At 42.9% G+C, this 22,471-nt stretch overlaps 1 protein-coding gene across 2 annotated transcripts in view; it reads left to right on the top strand.

Moving 5' to 3' along the window:
• The window catches only part of TPGS2 (tubulin polyglutamylase complex subunit 2), a 128,320-nt gene that overhangs the window by 44,478 nt on the left and 61,371 nt on the right, over nt 1-22,471 (top strand). For both annotated transcript variants that reach the window (XM_069218386.1, XM_069218295.1), the window contains exon 3: nt 17,136-17,223. In XM_069218386.1, the coding sequence (XP_069074487.1) occupies nt 17,136-17,223 (88 nt within the window). The remainder of the gene's footprint in view (nt 1-17,135; nt 17,224-22,471) is intronic.

The raw sequence follows: 22,471 nt of genomic DNA, 5'->3' as shown, positions 1-22,471 counted from the left end.
ACAATCTGAAGACTGGACCCTGCAGGAGCTTTGGCTAGAAAAAGACCTTCTGTCCACAAGACTGCCTTGAGAAACTGAGGGCCAGAAAATAATTTTGCCAGCAGTTGTAGAAAAGTTAAATTTAGTCATTTTTTCCACCTCGGGAGGGCCGAGACATGGTAGTTAGGCTTGCCTAGTGAGTTCACACACAAAGTGGGCAAAAAAACTAAGTTTGTCTTCTTTTGAGCTTTTTGTAGCACTGAAAACAGGCTTAACTCAACCTCGCAGAAAAGGTACCAAGTCTTGCGGAGCCTTGCCTGGCACAGCTTCCAGCCATGCCCCACTGGAGGTTTTTGCCAACCAAAAAAATGCCTGAGGTTGAAGGTAAAACCATGGTGGGTAAAACCATGGTGTAGGGCAAGGCAGTAAATCTATCCAAGCAGTGAAGCGACCTTGGCAGCTACAATATCCAGATTTGTTTTACTGTGAGTTTTTGGTGCCGAAGCCAGCAGTTTAGTGCGAGCATGTATATATTGATATAATAAACATCACACTGCTGAACTATGGGCATCTCACTCTTTAAGTCTCCAGATTTCTAAATCACTTAACCTCCAAAATAACTAATCTCAGAGACTCTGTCTCTACGGCATTAAAGAACTTACTTGGCAATGAATTCACTGTGCTGTCATCAGACAACTAGGAGACGTTCAAATTTTTAAATGAAATTAGTTTCTATAAACTATTGACTAAAGTTGTCCAAAATCTGATTCCAGCGACTTGTCTGATATCATTCCAGACACATTCATCAATACCAGCTTTCATTTCTTCAGACATTTATGTTGCTCTCTCATCAGTTCTTGACTTCTACATGACTCTTTCCCAGATATCCTATAAACAGGGCAAATTACACAAATCTTGAAGAAATCTTCAGGTGCACCCAACATCCTATTTAATTTCAGAGCAGTAGCTATTCTACCACGGTTTGGTAAAGTGATCAGAAAATGTGTTGCTGACCGACTGACCTCCTTCCACTCTAACTACAGCCTATGGACCACTGAACAGTCAAATTTCCTTAGACGATACAATGCAGAAAGTGCCACCATAAAATCCTAGATGGTATGCATTCCATCATCAGTAAAGGCAATGTCTGCCTCCTCATCCTCCTACATTAGTTGTCGGCCTTTGATACCATCTTCTATAAAACATCAATCTATATTCTTAATCTGCAAATGAACATCAGAGGTTCAGTTCTTAGCTTATATTCATCATTTCTTGCAAAATGGAAGTGCCTAGATTAGATAACTAGGCTTCCAGTCTCACTTCTGTACCATGTGATATCCTTCAATGATCCATGTTAGCCGAACCCTATTTAACATTTATATAAAATCCCCTCAGAATTAATTTAAACATGGGTTTATCAAAATTCACCAAGATGTAGATGATATTTATCTGTACCTGAAAATCTGGTAGTTTCAAAATGTGTGCACTCTGAAAGCCTACCTATCAAAAACTGAACTTCCTAAACCTATTGAATGACATTCAACGCCATGTCAGTTAGCTATCTGATTTTCAGTCATTTGGATTCTCACCCTCACCCTCACCAGCACAAAATGTATAAATGTTGGGTTATTGTCCGGATAATCACTTATATTTTCACATATGACCCACATAGTGTCTTCTGCCAGATCAATGCTGTACTCTTTTTTAACAAAAAAGTTAAAAAACACTTTTGCAGTGTTTAGATTTCAGGCTTGTTATTCAAGGTCTTTTATTGATTATTAGAATTCAGCTTTGATAGGACTCTCCAGTGGACCCCATTCTTCACTCTGCTGCCAGGCTGGTGTATGGCTCAAAAACATTTGACTATATTTTTCCTCTCCCTAAAGACCTACACTAGCTCCCTTTGGAAGACCTACTCAAGCTTAAAACTTTATGCACTGTTTTTTAAGCCCTTCACTGTAATAGACCTGAGAAGTAAAGACTCACAATGTATAGATCCAAAAACATTACTACAGCACTGAGTTGCTAACCAGTTTTTCTCAGGTGCAGCCTCAGTCCTTTTGGACTCGTGGAGAAGAAGGAAGAGAAGTAAAGAGAAGAAAAGTTGATGAAAATTCTCAAACTTATTGATAGGAGAACAAGAATGTCAACTGAGTGAGGGAATAAAAAATGATGAAGCGATTAAGATGGAAGAGAAGTCTTTTGAGATTTCTCAGCTGGTAGTAAGTGCTTTTTACATCTGATGTCTTCTGCCAAGAGTCCATGATGAGCCGGTTGCATCCCACATACCCATACAGTCCAGTACGTTGCGCTTTAAAATGTCTGTTGTTGTTCCACACAGAGGGCTTGTAGGCAAGTTTCACGCCCTTGGGCTTGGAGTCACGTTGGTAATCTGGGCCTCAGCTTGGTGAGCAAGGGCTGAAAGAAGCCAGTCTGCAAAAGGAATGCTTGGCAAGTACTTTTGAAAGCCTTTATGTGCCATTCTTATGGAAGATCTGACAAGGGCAGATGATTATACTGGGCAGGTTGGCTGAGAAATACAATTATGTTCTATTGAGCCAAACCCAGTGTCATGTATATTTGGTTCAGAAATTGCGTAAACTGCTGTACACCCTGACACATGAGAACTGAAGTCTGCAGACAAGAGAAGGATTTGGGGATGTTGTCATAATCTTCTAGTGGCTGGGGTCTTGGTGGAGACTTTGAGGAGAGTAAAGGAAAGATTGTAGTTAGAAATACATCCAACAAGAAAGTCAAAGTCTTACCACTGCACATCACCAGTAAATCCTGCCCTGTTTGTGAAAGATTAGTAAATAAAAGCAGATTGCACAACATACATATAATAAATTGCATCTTCTAACTTTCGTATCATAGAATTTGCCATATGTAGCTACTGATGCCCTGGTTCACATTCCAACTGGTTTCATGCCAACTTCCCTTGACACAAAAAAAAAATGACTTCTTTTATATTTAATTATAACTTTTGCTACTACGCCTTCTAACACAGTCCTTAATAGGTCTAATTGGTATTTCAGAATAGTTCGGGCTGTTCTTTGATCTGCATGGATGCATTATCAGGAAATCTCTTCTCAGTGCTTATGTGAAAGTGTGAATTTGAGCCCCTGGTACTTAGACAATAGCAGCCGGACTACAGAATTAAATAGAATTTTTATAATGCTAGGTTTTCATATTTCATTACCAACCTCTGATGGATGAAAAGATGAGTAGATCTTGCTGGGATTTAACGCTGCCACTTGCAGATTCGCAGTTCACTTGTATGCCCTTTAGGGCCAGATGTAGGAAACAAAAAATTTGCGAGTTGATGCGACTCGCAAAATGCGAGTCGCAAATCAAAATGCAGGTAAAATAACAGTGCCGAAATTGCGACTCGCACCCGGAGTCGCAACTCAGTGAGCGAGTCCGCCGATTGCGAGGTCACTTTTGGCGACCGTGCAAAAAACGAACTCGCAATTTGCGAGTGGGTGTTGCAAATTGCGATTAGCTTGTTAATTGCTTACAGGTGCTGCAGAACACTCCAGAAACCACTCCAGAACACTCTGGAAACACTTCCTGGCACATGATGATGACATCACAGCCAGGAAGTTTTCAAATACACCTGGGAGGAGGGAGGACCACACCCTTTTTAACTGCTGAACTGCACACAGGAGAAACAGCAGCTGCAATGGAAGGCACTCCAAGGAAAAGAAAACTGAAGTTCTCAGAGAGGGAGCTGGAGGTGCTGACAGATGAATGCTGTCAGCACTATGACTAATTATTTGGGAAGGCAGCCCTCAATGTGCCTGAAGCCACCAAAAGACAGCTGTGGCAGGACATCCAGGATAAAATCAACTCCCTGGGGGTGAGCCACAGGAGTATAGATGAAATAAAAAAAAGGTGGTATGACCACCGCTCCCGGACCAAGGAGAGGGTGGCTGAAAGGCTCCGGGAGATGAGAGGCACAGGAGGGGGACCATTGTCAGTACCACCACCCACACCCCTGGAAGAAAGGGTGGATGACCCCGGAGCAGGAGGCAGTATCCGGATTTGGGGACCTGGACACCTCAGAGCCCACCACATCAACCGGTGAGTACCATGTGACATGCCTGTACCCCTATCAATGCCATACCCGCACCCACCATGTAGACAGGGGCATGCTCAACCAAGATAGCTCCATTTCAGGGTAGCAAACACCAGAATGATGCATTATGGGAAATGTAGTCAAGTAGGCAGTACATAGGCAAATGTTTATTTGGAAGTGTGCAACAGATAGGAGACACTGACAGTCTGTTCCCCATGTCCCACAGGTCTCCCACAAGACACCACCACAACCCACAGCAGCCAGCCCCATAAGAACAGCTCAGGACCCGCCAGCACTCCCACCTGCACGGCCAACATCATCCCTGCAATATCCACACCTGCTGCACCTGTGTCCCAGGAGGCTGCGCCAGCAACAGGCAGGAGTGAGACAGTGGAAAACACAGGGCAGCCACCGCTGCGCAAGCGACGCAGGTCCAGAAGATCAGGGCTGCAGGCTGCGTCCAGCCATCAACCTCCCAACCACAGTGAGGCACAGCTGCTGCGTGGTCAGCGCCTACAAAATAACATTTTAGGGAGGATTAGTGGTGTGCTGCACCGCTCTGTCCGCAATAACGAGGCCAGCATGCAGCAACTTAACTCAAGAATCGACATGATAGCCACAAACACTGGGGACCTTGCCCTGGCCATGAGGGATCTTGCGGCAGGACTACTGGCCCAGGCCGAGGGTGGGCGGCGCAGGGACCGTCAGCTCCTGCACAGACTGGATAGGATGGCCACATCCATCGGCAGGCTGGCTATGAACACCACAGGCCTGTTGAGGAGGACAGTTGGCCTCCAGGTCGAAATGGGCCATTTTGCAGGGAATGTGGCTAGGGGCCTGGGACGTCTCACACACGTCATAGACCTAATGGAGGCACGGCATCTGTCCAGGGGCACAGGGGAAACACCCCAGGACAGTGAGGAGGGCTCTACAGTGAGCAGTGTCTCTGCCACTGACACAAGGGTGCTCCGGAGTACCAGGCAGAGCACAGCAGAAGCACCAGGGACCAGCCAGGCTGGCAGGAGCCGCAGAAGGACATAGACATTACCCTGGCCTTGTTGATGTGGCACATGACATCAATGTGCCCCATGCATGGTTTGCATTTACATGCCCATGAACAGTCATTACTTGTATATAGTTCTATTTCTGCACTAATTAAATAGTTTTTCTGTTCCACTTAACAAATGGTGTTTTTGGTCAATAGGTGAGTATGGTTGGAGTTGACACGTACCTTCCAAAGTATTGTGTTGCGATGTGTTCCCGTCTCAGTCTGCCTTGATTAGCTATACTCCGATCCCCATGATGGCGATGTGGTTGCTCTTGTTCTTCATCATCAGGATCTGGGTCTGCAGGGGTGAGAGGTAGCCCACGTCGGGTGGCTATGTTGTGGAGGATGGCGCATGCGACCACAATTTTGAATGCTGTAATGGGGGTATACTGGAGGGCACCTCCACTGCGGTGGAGGCATCGGAATCTTGCTTTCAGGAGTCCAAAAGTGCGCTCTATCAGGTTCCTGGTCCTCTTATGTGCATTGTTGTATCGCCTCTCACATTCATTGCTGGGTGTTAAAAACGGAGTCATAATCCATGGCCTTAGAGCATATGCACTGTCACCTGTTGGGCACAAAAAGTACACTGTTAGAAAGTCCTGGTTGGTGTGCACAGTGACCTGTGTGTATGTCTGCAAGGTGTATGTAGCTCTACCTAGGAGGTATCCGTCTCCAAACTCCCCACGTTCCAGGCATTGATGTATCCCACTATGCCTAAAAATGTAGGAGTCATGGGTACTGCCTGGAAACTTAGCTACAATGTCAGTGATGACATAATGGGCGTCACAAACAACCTGAATATTGAGTGAGTGGGTACACTCGCAAAGACCCACCTCATTAATATTAATGAGGTGGGTCGCAGTTTGCGACCCCATTGCGAGTCTGGGCACTCACGGGGATGGTGGCCTGCTGGAGTCAGCAGACCACCATGTGCGTGACTGCTTTTTAATAAAGCAGTTTTTTTTTTTTCTATCTGCAGCCCGTTTTCCTTAAAGGAAAACGAGCTGCACTTAGAAAAAAACCCGAAACCTTTTGTTTCGGTATTTTTCAGAGCAGGCAGTGGTCCATAGGACCACTACCTGCTCTGAAAAATTGTTTTTATTTCCAATCACAAAGGGGAAGGGGTCCCATGGGGACCCCTTCCCGTTTGCGACTGGGTTACCATCCACTTCAAGTGGATGGTAACTGCGATTTCATTTGCGACCGCTTTCGCGGTCGCAAATTAAATTGAATAGCATTGCGAGTCGCAAATAGGAAGGGAACACCCCTTCCTATTTGCGAGTCGGAAATGCATTTTTTGCGAGTCAGATCCGACTCGCAAAATGCATTTCTGCATAGCAAAGAGGCTTTTGCGCCTCACAAACGGCGTTTTTCGCTGTTTGCGAGGCGCAAGCACTTTGCTACATCTGGCCCTTTGTCCCCTTTCCTGCAAAAAAAAGTTAAAAAAACATGTAGGGGGAAGGGTAGGGATACCACTGCCTCCTTCCCGGTTTACCTTCACCTCAGAATTTAATCGCAGACACACACTAGAATAGATCTTTTAAATTAATTCGAAAATTGAAATGAGCAAAAATCTATTAAATGGTGCATAATAAAATGGCAACCAATTCGAATGGAACCGGTGCAAATACATTATAGACGGTCAGCCGTGAGGGAGGGCTATGTGATGCCTAGGACCTTAATTAATTGAATGACTGCCTGTATGGTTTAGATCTCGAGACTGAAAGAAATGAGATTAAAACCCTGAATGAAATAAGTAATGAAAGTATCAAAGTAGTGGGTGTAATTTTAAACCGAAGTCGAAATTTAATCCAGCTTTACCTTATGACTCCATAGATGTGTTTCATGAGATCACAGTAAAAGAACTTAAAAATATCAGAAGACAGTTTTTTTGGAAAACAAAAGTAAAATAAAACCTGCCACAATACAGGTAGATAAAACAACTTGCTGAGAGTAAGGACTACGTGATCAAACCATCTGACAATGGTGGTGATGTAGGGCATAGAGAAATATGTGTGGGAGGCACAAAGACAATTGGGGGTTACCCAGTGCTACTGAGTCATCAGGAAGGACTATCACTAAACATAGTTGATTGTGAGATATCGTAGTCCATTGATCATCTGGAGAGATGGGGGACTCCAATGTTATGAGGAATATCAATTCTTAAATAGAAAAAGTCCAGTTATTCCAACATAATATTTACTCTTAAAGGTAAACAAGGAAATGGACAGCCCACCAGGATGACCTATAGCCTGGACTATAGGAAGCCTTCTGGAACAAATGTCGATATATATTGATCACTTCTTATTTCCTTTGGCAAGACTACATCATCTTATTTGAAGAATATTTCAGATTTCCGGATCAAAATTGATCACATTACATGGATCAAAGTTATAGGCTGGTGACACTAGATGTACCATTCCTTTATGCTAGTATAAAACATCAGGACGTCAGAATGTGTTTTTGTTGAATAGCTACAAGGGACTGCCACAGGCACCTGCTTCGCCCCAGCAATGCCAACCTTCTGATCGGCTGGTGAGAGTAACAGGTGCCCATGGATCCCATGATTAGTGAGTATTTGTTGGATGTCGCTTTGTGGCTTCCCTGCATAGATGACATTTTCTTTATATGGAGTGGCACTTTTAGGATACCTAGAGATGTTGTCTTGCATCTAAGTGCAGATGCTTTAAAGTTACAATGACACAAAGTAAGAGCACATGAAATTGGAGGTAGAAGATAACACTTGAGTAATTAAGTAATTAACCTGTTTAGGAAACAAATACATTTCTACATGCAAGGAGTAGCTACTGTGAATGGTTTAAATGGAATATCTCATATGGGGATCAGACACACTTAAGCATAATTCTAGGTGAAGAAATGGATCATGGACCCTATTTGTGCCATCACCAACAGAGGTCAGAAATTGCTAGTAGTGTGCTATTTTGAAAAACGTAATCTGGGAGATTGGACTAAACTGAATTTTTTTGACCTGGACAGTGTTTAAACATCCCAGGGTTAAGTATAGATGGCAACATTTACACAGATTTGAATCTTACTACAGCTCAAATTTAGAAACATTTGAGCCTGCTGGGCACAATGTGAATGAGGAATTAGCTGTACACCTGTTAACATGAGAGAGGTGGGGGGAGAACAAAAATTGTTTGTGCTTTTGCCAGCAGACTTTCTATATTTTATGGTATCTTTTGTGTTTCTTATCTTTCCTTTTTCCCTTTTTTCTTATGTTAGTTCCTGAAAAAAGTGTGTTGTCTTTCTTTTAATAAAACATCACATTCTGGAATTATAGACTGCACAATAATAGCAATGTATGGCCATAAGGGGTTTAAGATAAGGGTGTTGATATGACATTAATGTGATTTAAAGTATACCCATTTGGAGCAAGATAGTGATTGACTGGAGAATGAAATGAGTTATATGGAAAGTAGTATCTTTATATTTTCTTAATTCTTAGCCGAACAGGCCCACTGAGGCAATATTTTTTGACATTTTGATATAACTCCTTATTCATGTAACATAACAACATATATATGCATATACATATATATATATATTTATGTGAACTCTAATTTTATGTGTGCATAAGAATATTGTATAATGTGTTCATTAATAAATGCAAACAATACAGTGCACATACATCGAGATGTATCTTGAAAGAAATTACTGTATGTTTTTGGTTGAAAGCTCTGTCACTCTGACGGATCAAACTTTGAATTTGATGGGGAAGGATATGCCTAATCAAAAAAATTAATGTCTGTGATACTTGACCGAGGTACCTATGTAATGTAACATCAGATATGTCTAAATGGAAGATGGTAGAAAAAAATGGGGCATGTATAGCTGCAACTGTTAGCAGTCTAGTAGGAAATCACTTTTTTATTTTGCTAAAAACTTTGGCCCGTTCGACAAACCTCCACGAACGTTTACAAAAGGTGCTACTTTTTAACTAGATTGTGCAAGGAAAATTTCAGTGTGATCTGTCACGTGAGGGCCCCAAAATGCAAAATCCCCCTGCATTTTCAAAAAGCTTCTTTTGGCAGGGCTACAGCAAAAACCGCTGAACAGAAACGCACCATATTTGACAGGAAGCTAGATCTTGGTTCTCAGATACTGCTTTGTGTGATTTGGTGTAATCTATTCAGTCGTTTTTGAGAAATTGAGGTTTAAAAATATTAGTATAACTGGGTGGGTAGGTCTGCGAGAGTCTCTTAAGAGTTTTCTGGGTGCTCCAATTTAGAAATAGAGTGTTGTGATTGGCCCTGGGAGCTTTTTTCCGTGGGCCATTTAACTCCAGCGAGTGCTCTGATTGGCTGCCAGCAACATGAGAAAAATAATGCTGGCAGCCATTAGAGGACTCAGTGAGTTTGTCCCCCGTCCTGAAGTTAAAAAAGAATAAAGATATAAAGGGGCATGATAGGGACACACTGCCCCCTTTGGCCCCATGGGAGGGGTCCTCTCCTCCCTGGACCAAAGTGAAAACAAAAGTCAGCAGTTTTTGCTGCAATCCTACAGGAATCTTGCAGGATTACGACAAAAGCAAGTAAACAAAAAATGGTGACAGCCATTAAATAACATATTTATTGGAGGAAGGCACATAGCCCCTCTCCCCTTGCCCATTTTAGGCCCTGGGGCACACAACTCACCTCTCTGAGACATTTTCTGCCCCAGGAACCGCATCCCCTGGGGCTCAGTTGTTAGTTAAGGGCGGGTGCAGCACACTTCCCCGAGCCTTAAACTGGTCCTAGCCACCCTACCCCCCCAGGGCTGTAGCTAAACTTTAAAGGGAGGGTGTGGCACCTCCTCCCTGAGTCTTTAATGGCCCTGGGGATCCCATACCCCGAGGCCAGCTGACATAATTTGTCCTGGGGAGCCCACTCTGGGTCACAGTAGTTCCTGCACGGGCAGAAAACGTGTGTTTGCTTCTATCGGGTGGGAGCATTTTTAAATCTCCCACCAAGTGAGAGCAAACACAAAGTCTGCCCCCAGTGAGCGGGAACTTTAAAAATGCTCCTGCCAGGTGATATCTCTATTTCCTTGCCCTCACTGATGGGGGCAGGGAAACAGATTAACAGGATGCTCCTACCTGGAGGGTGCAGCATAAATAGGTGCTCTCTCTGGGTGGGGACAATGCCAGCTTCCGCTCCATATGGGGTGTATGGTGGGTGTCCTTGGTAGGGCCCGGGGAACCCACCTATTTAAAATGGAGGCCCTAGTGATTGGAGTTCCCTGGGTCAAATTAAGGGTCAGAAGGAGGGTCGTACAGCCACCTCCCCTCCTTTTAATAAAAAATAATTTAAAAAACAAGCCTGGTCCACCGTCCAACCCCACGGCGGACACGATGAAAGGCTGTGTGTAGCATGAGGTTGGCTACCTGCACAGAGGTTGACTGCATCCGGGTGGGTTGTCCTGTGGGCAGGCCCTGTTGACACCTGCTGTGTGAGGCCAAAGGCAGTGCACAGTGTGGAATTGGCTGCCTGCAGGTGGTTTGCAGCAAGCCTTGGCTAACTTTGGTCATGCGTGGCGGAGGGTGGGGTTGGCTATACGTGTGGTAATAAAATATTACTTTACTTAAAAAAAAAATCTAGACATTCACTGAACAGAACAAAGGTTAAAGTAACATAGTTAGGTGAATTTGCCCGAATTTGTCAGTGACAGCATTAACGTTTTGAATTAAAATAACAGAAGTTTACCTGTTACAATTAGCAGACCAACTATAACTTGCACATTTGCCATGCATTGCTTGTGACCTAACATCATATATCACTCATGACATGTTCTGTGACATCGTTTATAACTTCACTGATAAAAATCTCAAATTACATCTTTGATGACGTGTATATGTGTGTAGGTATATACACACAAACACACACATATATATTTTGTGTGTGTGTGTGTGTATATGTATATGTAATATATATATATTACCTAGTGGCGGTCGCTACTAGATAGAACCACATTTCTATACAAAAAGCGTTTTTTTAACTTGTCTATATCTTTGGCAGCGCTTGACGAATCTTCACAAACGTTCCAGACAAATTTGCCAGTTCCGTCAGCTGCTGCCTGAAAAGTTATGGGGTGATCCATCCGGGGGGGGCGAGAAACAAGGGGGGTTCCAAAAAACGTTTTTCCCATTCATTTTTCTATTGGGATTTTGAACACCAATAGTACAAAAACGACTGGACGGAATTACACCAGATTTGGCAGAAAGGTAGGTGCTGGTCCAGAAAAAGTTCTTTTTTTGTTTTGGTGTAATTCTGTTCAGTAGTTTTTGAGAAATGAAGGTAAAAACACATTTGTATATCTAGGGACGCAAAGGATTCATGAGCCATAACGATCTCGTGCTAAGATCTGATTGGCTGATAACACTTCAACAACAGAAGCTGTTGAAGTGTTGTCAGCCATCTTCAGCCGAGTCCCCCAAAAAAGTTTTAAAAAAAAAAAAAGGGGGGCCTGGGTATGAACAGCCTGTCTGCTTAGCTCTGGTGGTGGGTTCCCAAAGGGACCCTCCAGGGATAAAAAACATTTTTTATTTATTTTACAAGCAGAGACGCAGTGGATCTGCAGATCTGCTGGTAGAATCAAAATAACGCTGTGCGGAATCCCGGGGGCTTTCCCCTGGGCTTTATTGTAATATGCGGGAGGGGACCTCTGGGCCCCCTACCGCTGCCCCAGGGACCACAACCTCCCTGAGGGGATCTTGTAATTAATGCGGCGAGGCCCTCTGGCCCTCCCCGCTACCCCGAGGCAGAGACCACCACCCCCTAGGGCAAGACTGTTGTTGGAGCGGGGAGGCCACCCACCTGCGCCCTGGCCCCCCTCGAGGAGCCTTTGATGGCCTTGGGGACCGCCACCCCTCAGGGTCGGCTCCTGCTGTGTCCTGGGGTGCCCACCTCGGAACATAGCTGTTTGCTGCGGCTTGGCTGCAGCTCTGCAGTTGCAGCCAAGCCACAGCAAACACTTCGGGTTTTGACAGCGGGGTCTTTAAAGCAGATCCCGCTGTCAAAATCTGAAGTTTCGTACAGGAGACAGTGATGAAATGCTTCAGCAAGCATGGAGCTGCTATAAAAGCCCTTCCGTGCTTGCTGAAGCATTGACACTGCGGGAGAAACCGTAATGCTTCCCCCGCAGCGCCAGATATCCTGTAAGGGCATTGTTTGAAAAAATCAAATAAAAAAAGTAGGGACGCGGGGGGAACCCTTCCGTGCTCCCTCGCGGTCCCACATAGCATGTAAAAGGTTTTATTGTAAAAATTTAATTGAAACATTTTTTTTTTTTTTAAAGTAGGGACCACAGGAGAGCCCTTGAGTCCCTACTTAAAAAAAATATATATATAACAACAGTTTCCACATTGGAACCTGCTACATCCACCTAACGAGGCCGGTGCAGACCAAACGGTTGTGGCCCCCGTTTCTAAAATAATCAAAATCCCACAGTCTATCAGACTGCAAAAAGAAAGTCGCACCCAACGTGTCTGCTTCCCAAAAATCCAATCTTTATTATCAATGAGACTTTCTATTTGCAGTCTGATAGACTGTGGGATTTTGATTTTATATATATATATATATATATATATATATATATATATATATATATATATATATATATATATATATATATATATATATATATTTACTACAAATCCCACAAAGGGCTAAAAAAATATATATACAAAAAAAAAAACCATAGCTCAGTGTGAAGGTCGCAGACCTTCACACTGAGCTATGGGGGTTCGAGCCCAGCTTTACTCATTTAAATAAAAATTATAATTGTTTGAGTATATATAATATAATATATTTTGAAAAATATTTTTTTATTAAATCCAACAAAAATATCTCATTCAAAGCATGTGAGATATTAAAGCCTAAAAAAAACTCTCTCTCTTTCTGTGTCTCTTTCAATCAATTTCTCCAAGTCACACACCAACTTAGACACTTAGGCACCCACTCAGACACTCACGCACCCACTCACAGACCAACTGACACCCTCATGCAGCCACTCACAGACCTGTGCACAGACTGATACACCCACTAAAACATTGATGTACCTACTCTCAGACCCACACAGACAATCTGACAGCCACTCTCACCCCCAGATACACTCTCTCACACCTATTCTCACACCCAGAGAAGCTGCGGCCAACTCCCGGTGCGTACGGTGAAAGGACTGTGCACAGCATGGGTTTTTGTTGGTTGAGGAGTGTTGGCTGCAGGACTTCGCTGCAGGCCATGTCTTGGGGGCAACCTCCCCTTAACATGGGTGAAGGACGTGCACGGTTGGGTAGTTATAGGGGGTTGGCTTCAGGGCCTTGCCAGAGGGCAGGCCCTGTGGCCAACCTCGCGGCGGTGGTTGGATTAACGTACAGTAACTAAAATTAGTATATGTTAAAAAAACATAGAAATTCACGGAAAAAAACAAAGGTGTACAGGGACGTTCTAGTGAGAAAATAAAATTTTCAAAAACCTTAGAAATTCACGGGGAAAAAAAATCATCAGTGATGTCACTGACCATGTCATGAGTGATGTAATATGTGAGGTCATAAGCAGTGCATTACGGGACTGCAAGTTATAGTTAGCTCAGGTAACTATAACTGCTGAATTTCTACGGTTTTGTACAAGTAAATTCATAACATAACTATAACGTCTATGTAACCTTTGTTTTTTTCAGTGAATTTCTAAGGGTTTTTTATTCTAATTCCTAACTAAAACATCCCTGTAACCTTTGGTGATTTTTTCAGCGAATATATATATATATATATATATATATATATATATCATAGCACAAAGCGGTCCTATTACGTTGCACTTTCTCGGGCTGGTGCAAACGTTAGGGACGGACCTTCCCTCGTTTTAATGTTCAAACAAAGAACTGCTTGTTCGTTGCACTCCAGGCGAGTATATCGTTTTATTCCAAAAAGTTACAACACCTAAACCACACACATATCCCCACCCCCCTACTCCTCTCTCACTCCATATGTCTACACGATGGAACAATCTACAACACACATAAGCTGATCAAAGATTGTTGAGAAAACACGAACAGACAAACGTGCATTGATAAGACAGTCCCATCACCTAGAACATGTCTGTTACCTTTGTTCCTCAGTGGGAAATGAAGCATACTAATACACAAATTATTAGAGATACGTTCGTTCCAGCTAAAAGGATAAATCTTGAAAAGTAAATCACAAGGCTGTCCTCTTTATAGAAGTCTATCTTTCCTTCTTAACAAATGACTTCTGTTGAACTAGTAGGCATATGCAGATTGAAATACAACGCTTGCACTGAAATCGCCTATTGTTAAATGATAGTCCTTCTTCAAAGCATTGTCCCACCCTAAAGAAGAGAGACCACAGTTAATCCTAAGAAACTGACGACAAGAAAGAGCTATCTAGCAGTTTGAGTGCACTACGTGTACTAGATTATTGCTGAACAGAATACAATGTCTGTAAGAGAGTCTGCAATGGGAACGCTCATTTATGGTACCATAAATCTATAGATATCAAACTAAAATGTTTATCTGTCGTTCTGTCTATAACGCTAATGATACATAATTTAGGATCACCCCTTGGCTCTCCCTCTTACTAACATTGTACGCCCAATCCTGCCACGGTAGTAAACATCAGCTGTCTGTGAGCAGAGGTGTGTTGTCGTTCTACAAAGGCAGACATGGAATATTGGAGTGAAGTGAAACCTTTCCCACTTGTCTCTTACAATGTAACAATTGCTTTCAGAAAGTGTATGTTTTCTACCGCAACACAGGAAAGCATATTCTTAATACATATAATGGATTGAAATCATAACTGGGTAACCTTTGATTGTAAAGCACTATCATAACCAAATTAGCAGAATACAGAGCCAGTATGAAGAGATTATTGGAGTGCTTTAATCAGTTTTGAGAATATTAAATCTTGTCTGCCAAAACTCTACTACAGTGCTTAACAAAATATGTTCACATTCCTGGTTGAACATTTGTCATTCAGACGTTGTATACTCCTCTGAAGAGACAGACAGTAGCTAGTACTTCAAAGAAAGGCCACAGTAGGGTGCAGGATACTATCAAGAATAGCCTCATTTGCCCTTACAGATTTTGTTTGAATTTGGAGGGTAAAACAAACATCTGGAGTCACATTCTATTGTCTGCCTGAAGCTGATTCGCTTTTGGTTGTGGTGATGTCCTTTGATGCTTGGAAGGATATCCCAGGCCACACGAGGGTGCAGTTTACAGCCTGGAAGAACTCAAGCAAAAAAAAGATACCCTCTGATAGTTTATGTGACAAAAGGGACCATGGGTTTTACCTTAAAGCATGTCTCAGGAATGGGTATTGGGTCATACCTTTCAAACTCTTTGAGGGGGAAGCTCCAGACATGCAGTAATCCCAAGGTCTGCCTTGAATCTAAAATACTGACTACATCTGTGTTGTACCATTGCCCTTAAAGGGCCTTTTAGTGCTGTCTAAATACAGCTAGGCTTAACAGGACAGTCTGCATCTACGTTCTAAATTCCAGAATTGTCGCTGGCATCAAGAGGGAGGGCAGCCCATGTGCTAGGGACAGGGTTGGTGAAGGCTCAGCCACCATTGTTCCTGAGATTGTAGCATGGGAATTAGTTCATCCCTGGTAAATTAGAGACAAAACTGTTTTAGAGCCACAAGAGCAGTATGTTTGGGTCTGTTTTATCTCTAAGAATGAAGACCTCTGATGAAGAATTGTTAAATTGATGGATGTTAGTAGTCTCTGGGACTAGAAACATGCCTGAAATGCTAGTAGAGCTAGCCTTTTGTTGACCCTGGAGAATTTAGGGATCCGTACCCTGACACCAGTACCTACTTGCGTCTGTGTGAGACTCTCTCTTGTGACTGAAGAGCACAAAAGTTCACATGAAGATATGAAGCGATAGCCTGCTTGAAAAAATAGAGTGGACCAGTTAGAACCGGGAATTACTCCTACCAGTGTACATGGAGCAGCTTTCAATTGACTGTGGAGAAGGTCCTTTGGAAAGACAAAGGTGATGCTGTTGTGAGGTGAATCAGAGGACAAACGAACTGGACATTCTGCAGTGGACTTGTGCTGAAGACATGGGGAGAACCCTTCAACTGACAAACGTAGGCTGGCTTCTGAAGAACTAGTCCTTATGATTTGAACACTTTTTTTTTTACTAAAGTACATTTTAGCGAAAACATTTTCTGTGAAAAGAATTGTCAGAAACAAAAAAAGTAGGAAATAATTTCCATACATCTTTCCTGAAAACATTTTAATTCTCTAGTATCTTTGGGGGTAACGCGTCCTTTTAATACTGAAATATGAAGGAATATATGAATGCACTACTGTTTTGTTACTCAAAAGTGCCTTCTTCGCTTTCTTCATCAGATTTCCAACATATGTATGTGGGCATTTCGCCTATTAAGTTTTTTTCATTTCGACCAGCCTAGTTTGGACCTTCTACAGTCTTTTCAGCGGACAGCATTGTTGCGTGAACCAACCTACCTGAAATGCAGCTGGAAATCCACTTTAAAAAGTAAATTTTTGGAGGAGTTGGTTTGCTCTGGGAAACTGATGGGATACCCATGGTTCTCTGGATCAACCACTGAGTAAAACTGGCTACCATAGTCACATTTATTTTAAAGTGTCGGTTAAAATAGATTGAAAACTGTGGCATTAAATTATTTTGGCTGTGTGTACTTGTATCATAAATAATAGAGACTATTATAGGGATAGTTCAGACAGGTGGTTCTGCTGATACTAGAGGCAGTTTCTGCCCATAGCTTTCTCCTGCTGGTGGAGAAGTGACATTTGTGTATTAAATTCTCAGATCCTAATCGTCAAAATCAGTATTGGGTAAATTTTGCGTGGGGCAATGCCGGTTTTGACTGCAAATGTAAGTATTGCACCAAAAGTCCCCAGAAACACAAGATTATAAAATTAGAGAAAAAAAATATTTTTCATTTTTATGGCTAATGAAAATACATCGATTCATCATTACGTAAAATGTGTGAATTATGTTTTATTTTGATTGCAGAAAAACAACTGCTCGCTACCTGAAGATCTCAAGAATTGTTATCTTATGACCGATGGTTTCGAAATGACCTGGAGTGTAAAGTTTGATGGTGAATATGATTATCCTTTTTTGTTGCATACTCATATTAGCTGTTGTTGTTTATACATTTCAATGTATCAAGTGTGCTTCTTTTTAGGTCTCATACCTGTACTTATTTTAGTGGTGCTTTTTTGTATTCTCTATAAATGGCTATACTTCACTAGTGTCTTCTGAAGCAAATACTAACTCTTCCTTGTTTGAGGGGTGGGGTGGAGAAGAGGAAGACTTACATAGACCCGCTTACTCTAAGCAATCGTTTTATTTGATTTTAAATATAAGATTTTTTTAAAGAAGTTGGATTGTTAATTCATTGGAGTTTGAGCCCTGGTCAAGCAACAGCCACAGTCCCTTCCAGTGTGAGCCACAAAAAGTCACTAAATTAATATGTGCCTAACCCTGGGTAGCTTGGCACAAAAAACAGTCAGGCTTAACTTGGAGACAATGTGTAATGTATTTATGAAACACAATCAGTAATAAAGTGAAAACACAACACAAGAAAAATCCCACACCAATTTAGAAACATAGAGTACATTTTAATAAATTATTTGACACCCAAATGACAAAAACCCAATTAGTAGCAACAAAGTTATGATTTTTTAAAGTTTTAGTAAAAACTAGTGCCTAACCGTGCCAACCGTGGACATCTAGTAGCACGAGACTGGGTGGAAGTCGAAAAATATGGATACAAGAAGTGAATTGAGCCCAGTCAGTGCTTATCTTCAGACTTATAAGAAACTCTGAGAAAAATGTTCTGAGAAGGTATAGTGTGGTGGGGCAAGGGTGCTGCAAGAGGTGTCCAAACAGGGAGCGTTATCATCAGATAACCTTGGGTCTCAGCTGCAATGAAGATTTCTACGTTCGGACTTAGTCTCTTACATAGAAGTTGAAAATCTCCAGAAAAATGAGGCAGAGGGCTGCAACCAAAGACAGTTCCACAAGGCCTTTACACCTTTGATGAAGGACCGCTGAACAGGATTTGCTGCTGCGGAGAAGAACAAAGAACAACTGTATCTCTGGGACACTTTGATGAGTAGCTGTTGCACTTTATCCATTCTTGTTTGATTGATGGAAGCAGGATAAGCCACAAAATCGATCTGACCGGCGATTCTCTTTGGGCAGATAGGAGAGCAGGTTGGTCCTTTTCTCCTCCTAGTTCTCAGAGCAGTTTTTGGTCAAAAAAATTCTAAGTTCTCAGTTTTGGGATTTGGGACACCGCTTGGTGGGTTCAGGGCTCACTCAGGGTGGGTCCAGGTGCAGAAACGTTGTATGTCCCTGTAGCTCTGACAGGAGGCCAGGAAACTAACCCTTGGAGTCAATCTGACAGGCCTTGGCTCACAGGAAGATGCAGGGCTCTGCAGCAGGGCTGGCCTCTCAGGGTTCAAGGCAGATTCCAGGTAGCAAAGCAGTCCTTCCAGTTACAGCAAAACAGTCTTACAGAGCGCACAGCAGCTCACAGCAGCATACAGTCCTCTTAGTATTCTTCCTCAGGTCCAGGAGTGAACTGAAGAGTTGGTGTCTGAGGCCCTATTTTTATGCCCTGGTGCCCTCCTTGTGAAAGGTGGGAGACGCTTCTAGACAGTGGCTTTGAAGTGTATGGAATTTCCTGACTGCTGTGCCCTGGCTCCAAGCTGGCTGCAGTGACAACTTGGAGGTGATAGTTCCTTTGTGTGAAGGCAGAGTTTTCCCTATTCAGTTGCAAGTGGGGCTGTGGAGGGAAAAAGGCAAAATGTTTGGGGTTGACCCTTCAGAGGGCCAGGTCCAACAATTTTGACATCCTGCTCACTAGTGGTGAAGAGCTTTCAATGCCCTAGAGTTTACATAACCTAGGTTTTAAAAAGGATGTGGAGATGATGAAGTAAGGTCTTCCCTATATTGTTTTTCAGATCACAATAACTATGCTGAAAGTAAAATTTAACAAATAACTTTTCTGGATTACTGCTTTGTCCATTTCTTCAGGCTCTCCTTTGGAACCTCTACTGCACACGGTATGGTAAGACCGAGCGGATGTACTTTTTCCTCCACTTACGGAACTCTACAATCAAATGCTTGATCTGGGTATTTTCCCGACAGTTTGGAAGAAGGAGTTGGTGACCCCTTTACTAAAAAAGCCTTCGCTTGATCCGGGTTTCATGAGCAAATATAGGCCTATCTCCCTCCTACCATTTCCAGCTGAAATTCTGGAACGTTATGTATGTAGGATTCTTTCCCTATTTCTAGAGGAGAATTTGGTTCTTGAAGGAGAACAGATCGGATTTAGGCAAAACCACAGCACTGAATCGCCTTTGCTAATGGCATTGGATAAACTCAGAATGCAGGCTGATGAAAGCAAGTCATTTGCATTGGTTCTTTTAGATCTGTCAGCTTCATTCGAAATGGTGAATCACAGTATACTCCTTGATCGACTTAAGGTGTCTGAAGTGGGTGCCACCGTTTTCAAATGGTTCAATTCTTTTCTTTCCAATCGCTCCCAGGTAGTGGCTCTTCCTCCTTATAGCTCCGCTTTTAAAAACCTGGACCACGGAGTGCCTCAAGGCTGTGCTGAGTGCATCCTTTTTAACATCTATCGCAAACCTCTAGTGACGCTTATTAAGTCGCACAAGATCAATATGGTGAACTATGCGGATAACACCCAACTTATTTGATCTTTTGAGAAGGATCGGGGGTGTTGTCTTTGGACTTTTCACAGCTGCATGAATGATGCTGCCAGCTGGCTCAGTTACAATTCCCTTAAGTTTAATGGGGGACAACACAGAGCTTCTTTACTGCTCTGTCAGTAAAGACCTAAGCTCCATCCAGCCAAGTCTGCAGCCTGGTGACATGTCACTTATTCCATCTGACTCTGTGCGTAATCTCGGGGTTGTGTTTGACAACAGGCTGTCAGTGGAAACCCATGTGAATAGACTTGCAGCTACCTGTTTTTCTCTACTACGTAATCTGAGGGAGATCTTTCCTTTGAACAAATATTAATTGTGCGTAGTGTTATTTTGAATCAGTTGAGCTACTGCAATGCCCTTTTATTGGGCACCTCCTAAATAGATTTCATAGTGCAGATTGTGGCGGGCAAGCTGGGTCTCAATAGACACAGGAGATTGTCTGGCACTGGAAGATCTCCATTGGCTGCCAGTGCAGCAGCGTATAATATTTAAATCTCTCTGTTTTGTGTTTAAAGCTCTCCAGGGCGGCAGCCCAGTGACATTGCGAAACAAATTGAAAAGATATTCCAAAGGACGGTGCCTTCGGTTGGTTCCAGTCAACCTTGTCTGTCTCCCAAAAGTAACAAAATCTAGATACGGTGGTCGAGCTTTTGGGGATTTCGCTTCCTGGTTCCATTAGATCCCTGATTGATCTTATGCACTTTAGGAAAGCACTGAAAACTTGGCTGTTCCCACGGTCATAATTGTTCCTATTGTAATGCTGGTATGTGATTTCTATTTCTCTGCAGCTCTTTCACTTTTCCTCTTATCTTTGTTCTGTGCTTGATCCTTCTCCCCTCTTTTTTCTTGTGTGGTGAGGCTCTCTGCCCCAGGATATTAGAATTGGTCACAGTGCGCTTTATGAATGTTTAAATAATAATACCCTTACTGAAGTCATGCAATGATGCCTTATGTCTTTTACCAGCAGTAAATCCAAACTTGATGTTCAGTCACAAGCAGTTTTGTTTCCTTTTTTATGGGGTCTAGTGCAAATATGGTCCAAACCATTATCCACCGGAATAAAGTCCAAATTGGCATTATATCATGTGGTAAGTATCAACACTGAACAAAAGTAGCAACTGCATTTTGGTTGTCTATATTTGATTTATGAATGAAGAGGGCTAATGTTACCTTTGTAATTGGGTCAACAAGCAGGAGCCGAATAAGCTTAACTGAGAAGACTGATGTCACTATAACATACAGTGATAGTGTTCATATTGTGCTCGCGAGCTCCACCTTCTAGTTGTGCATTGCCACCAGTTGCGTCCATTCCATGGATTATTTTCATTATCAGACAGAATGCGTGGATTACCTTCTCTATTGCATTCTCTGTTTCCTAGAAAGATCAAGTTTTTATGAATACTCTTTTTTCATTTCGCAAAACAAAAGAAGATTGTATCTCCCTCTTCCCTGCATGCCCTTCACTATGGATTTCCAGCAGTGCCTAGGATACGTGAAGCAGTTGTTACTAGGGTACCCATATAAAAATTCTCTGTTCGGCGGTTGGGATCTTGGTCTTCTCTGCTAAGTTCATCCTGGGTCACAGAGGAATTATTTCTTGTTGATGGAAGAAAGCAATAATGAAACAATACCTGAAGCTTATCATTATGAAAGCTTGTTGCGTCTTGGTACAGTGGGTCTAATATTAGGCATGACTATATTGTTAATAATGTGCTTCTGATGGATACAACTACCTGTGGATTCCTCACCTTATGAATTCTCCCCATGCACCAGCATTCAACGGAAAATTTTCTTCCCAGCTCTCCACATCAACGAGGACGTCACAATTGCACGGCTCTGCACGCGACTCCATCTGACGTCACAGTGGCAATAAGAGGTCCTCGCCGGTGTGCTGATGTCAGTTCCCTTTTTCCGTGCCTTCGACGCTAACGGTTTTCTCTTAGCTCTCGAGAAGTTACTGTTTCGAAGGTGTCTTATTGTACTCTGTTACAATCTCTCCTCCTAAAAAGTCAGGGTTTAAACCTTGTCAGGAGTGCGGGGGGTTGAACTCCTGTCGGACACCCAAGCTGCAGCCAAACAAATCATCCTGTCTGGTCTGGATACTACATACTCAGTGGCCAGGGCAATGAATACTTCAGTTGCCACTAGGAGACATGCATGGCTGAGGTCTTCTGGATTTTCATTGGATGTCCAGACAACGTTATTAGACCTTCCTTTCGATGGAGAAAAGTTTTTTTGGGGCCAAAGCGGACTCTGCTTTAGAGCGCTTTAAAGATAGTAGAGCCACAGCAAAGTCTGTGGGGCTGCAGGCTTCCACATCTACTCCTTTCTGGTCCTTTCGGAGGTTTAGGGGGTTTGGCCGTGGAGCTGCTTTTCTTGGGAGACCTCAATACACGACTCAACAGTCTTCCAACCTTTCTTATAGGTCATTTAGAGGACGGGGGAGGGTTAGAACGCGAGGAGCCAACCAGAAGCACTCTGCCTCATCTTCTTCCCCTGGGGGAGCGCAACAAGGAAAGCAGCCCTAGTTTTCCATCCATTTTAAGTCATGCTTCTCCCGTAGGGGGAAGGTTATTTCATTTTCTCCACGAGTGGGAGTTAGTC

This window comes from Pleurodeles waltl, chromosome 1_1 (genome assembly GCF_031143425.1).
Source record: "Pleurodeles waltl isolate 20211129_DDA chromosome 1_1, aPleWal1.hap1.20221129, whole genome shotgun sequence".
In the NCBI taxonomy this organism is placed as follows: Eukaryota; Metazoa; Chordata; class Amphibia; order Caudata; family Salamandridae; genus Pleurodeles; species Pleurodeles waltl.
This window is presented reverse-complemented; position numbering and strand designations above follow the sequence as displayed.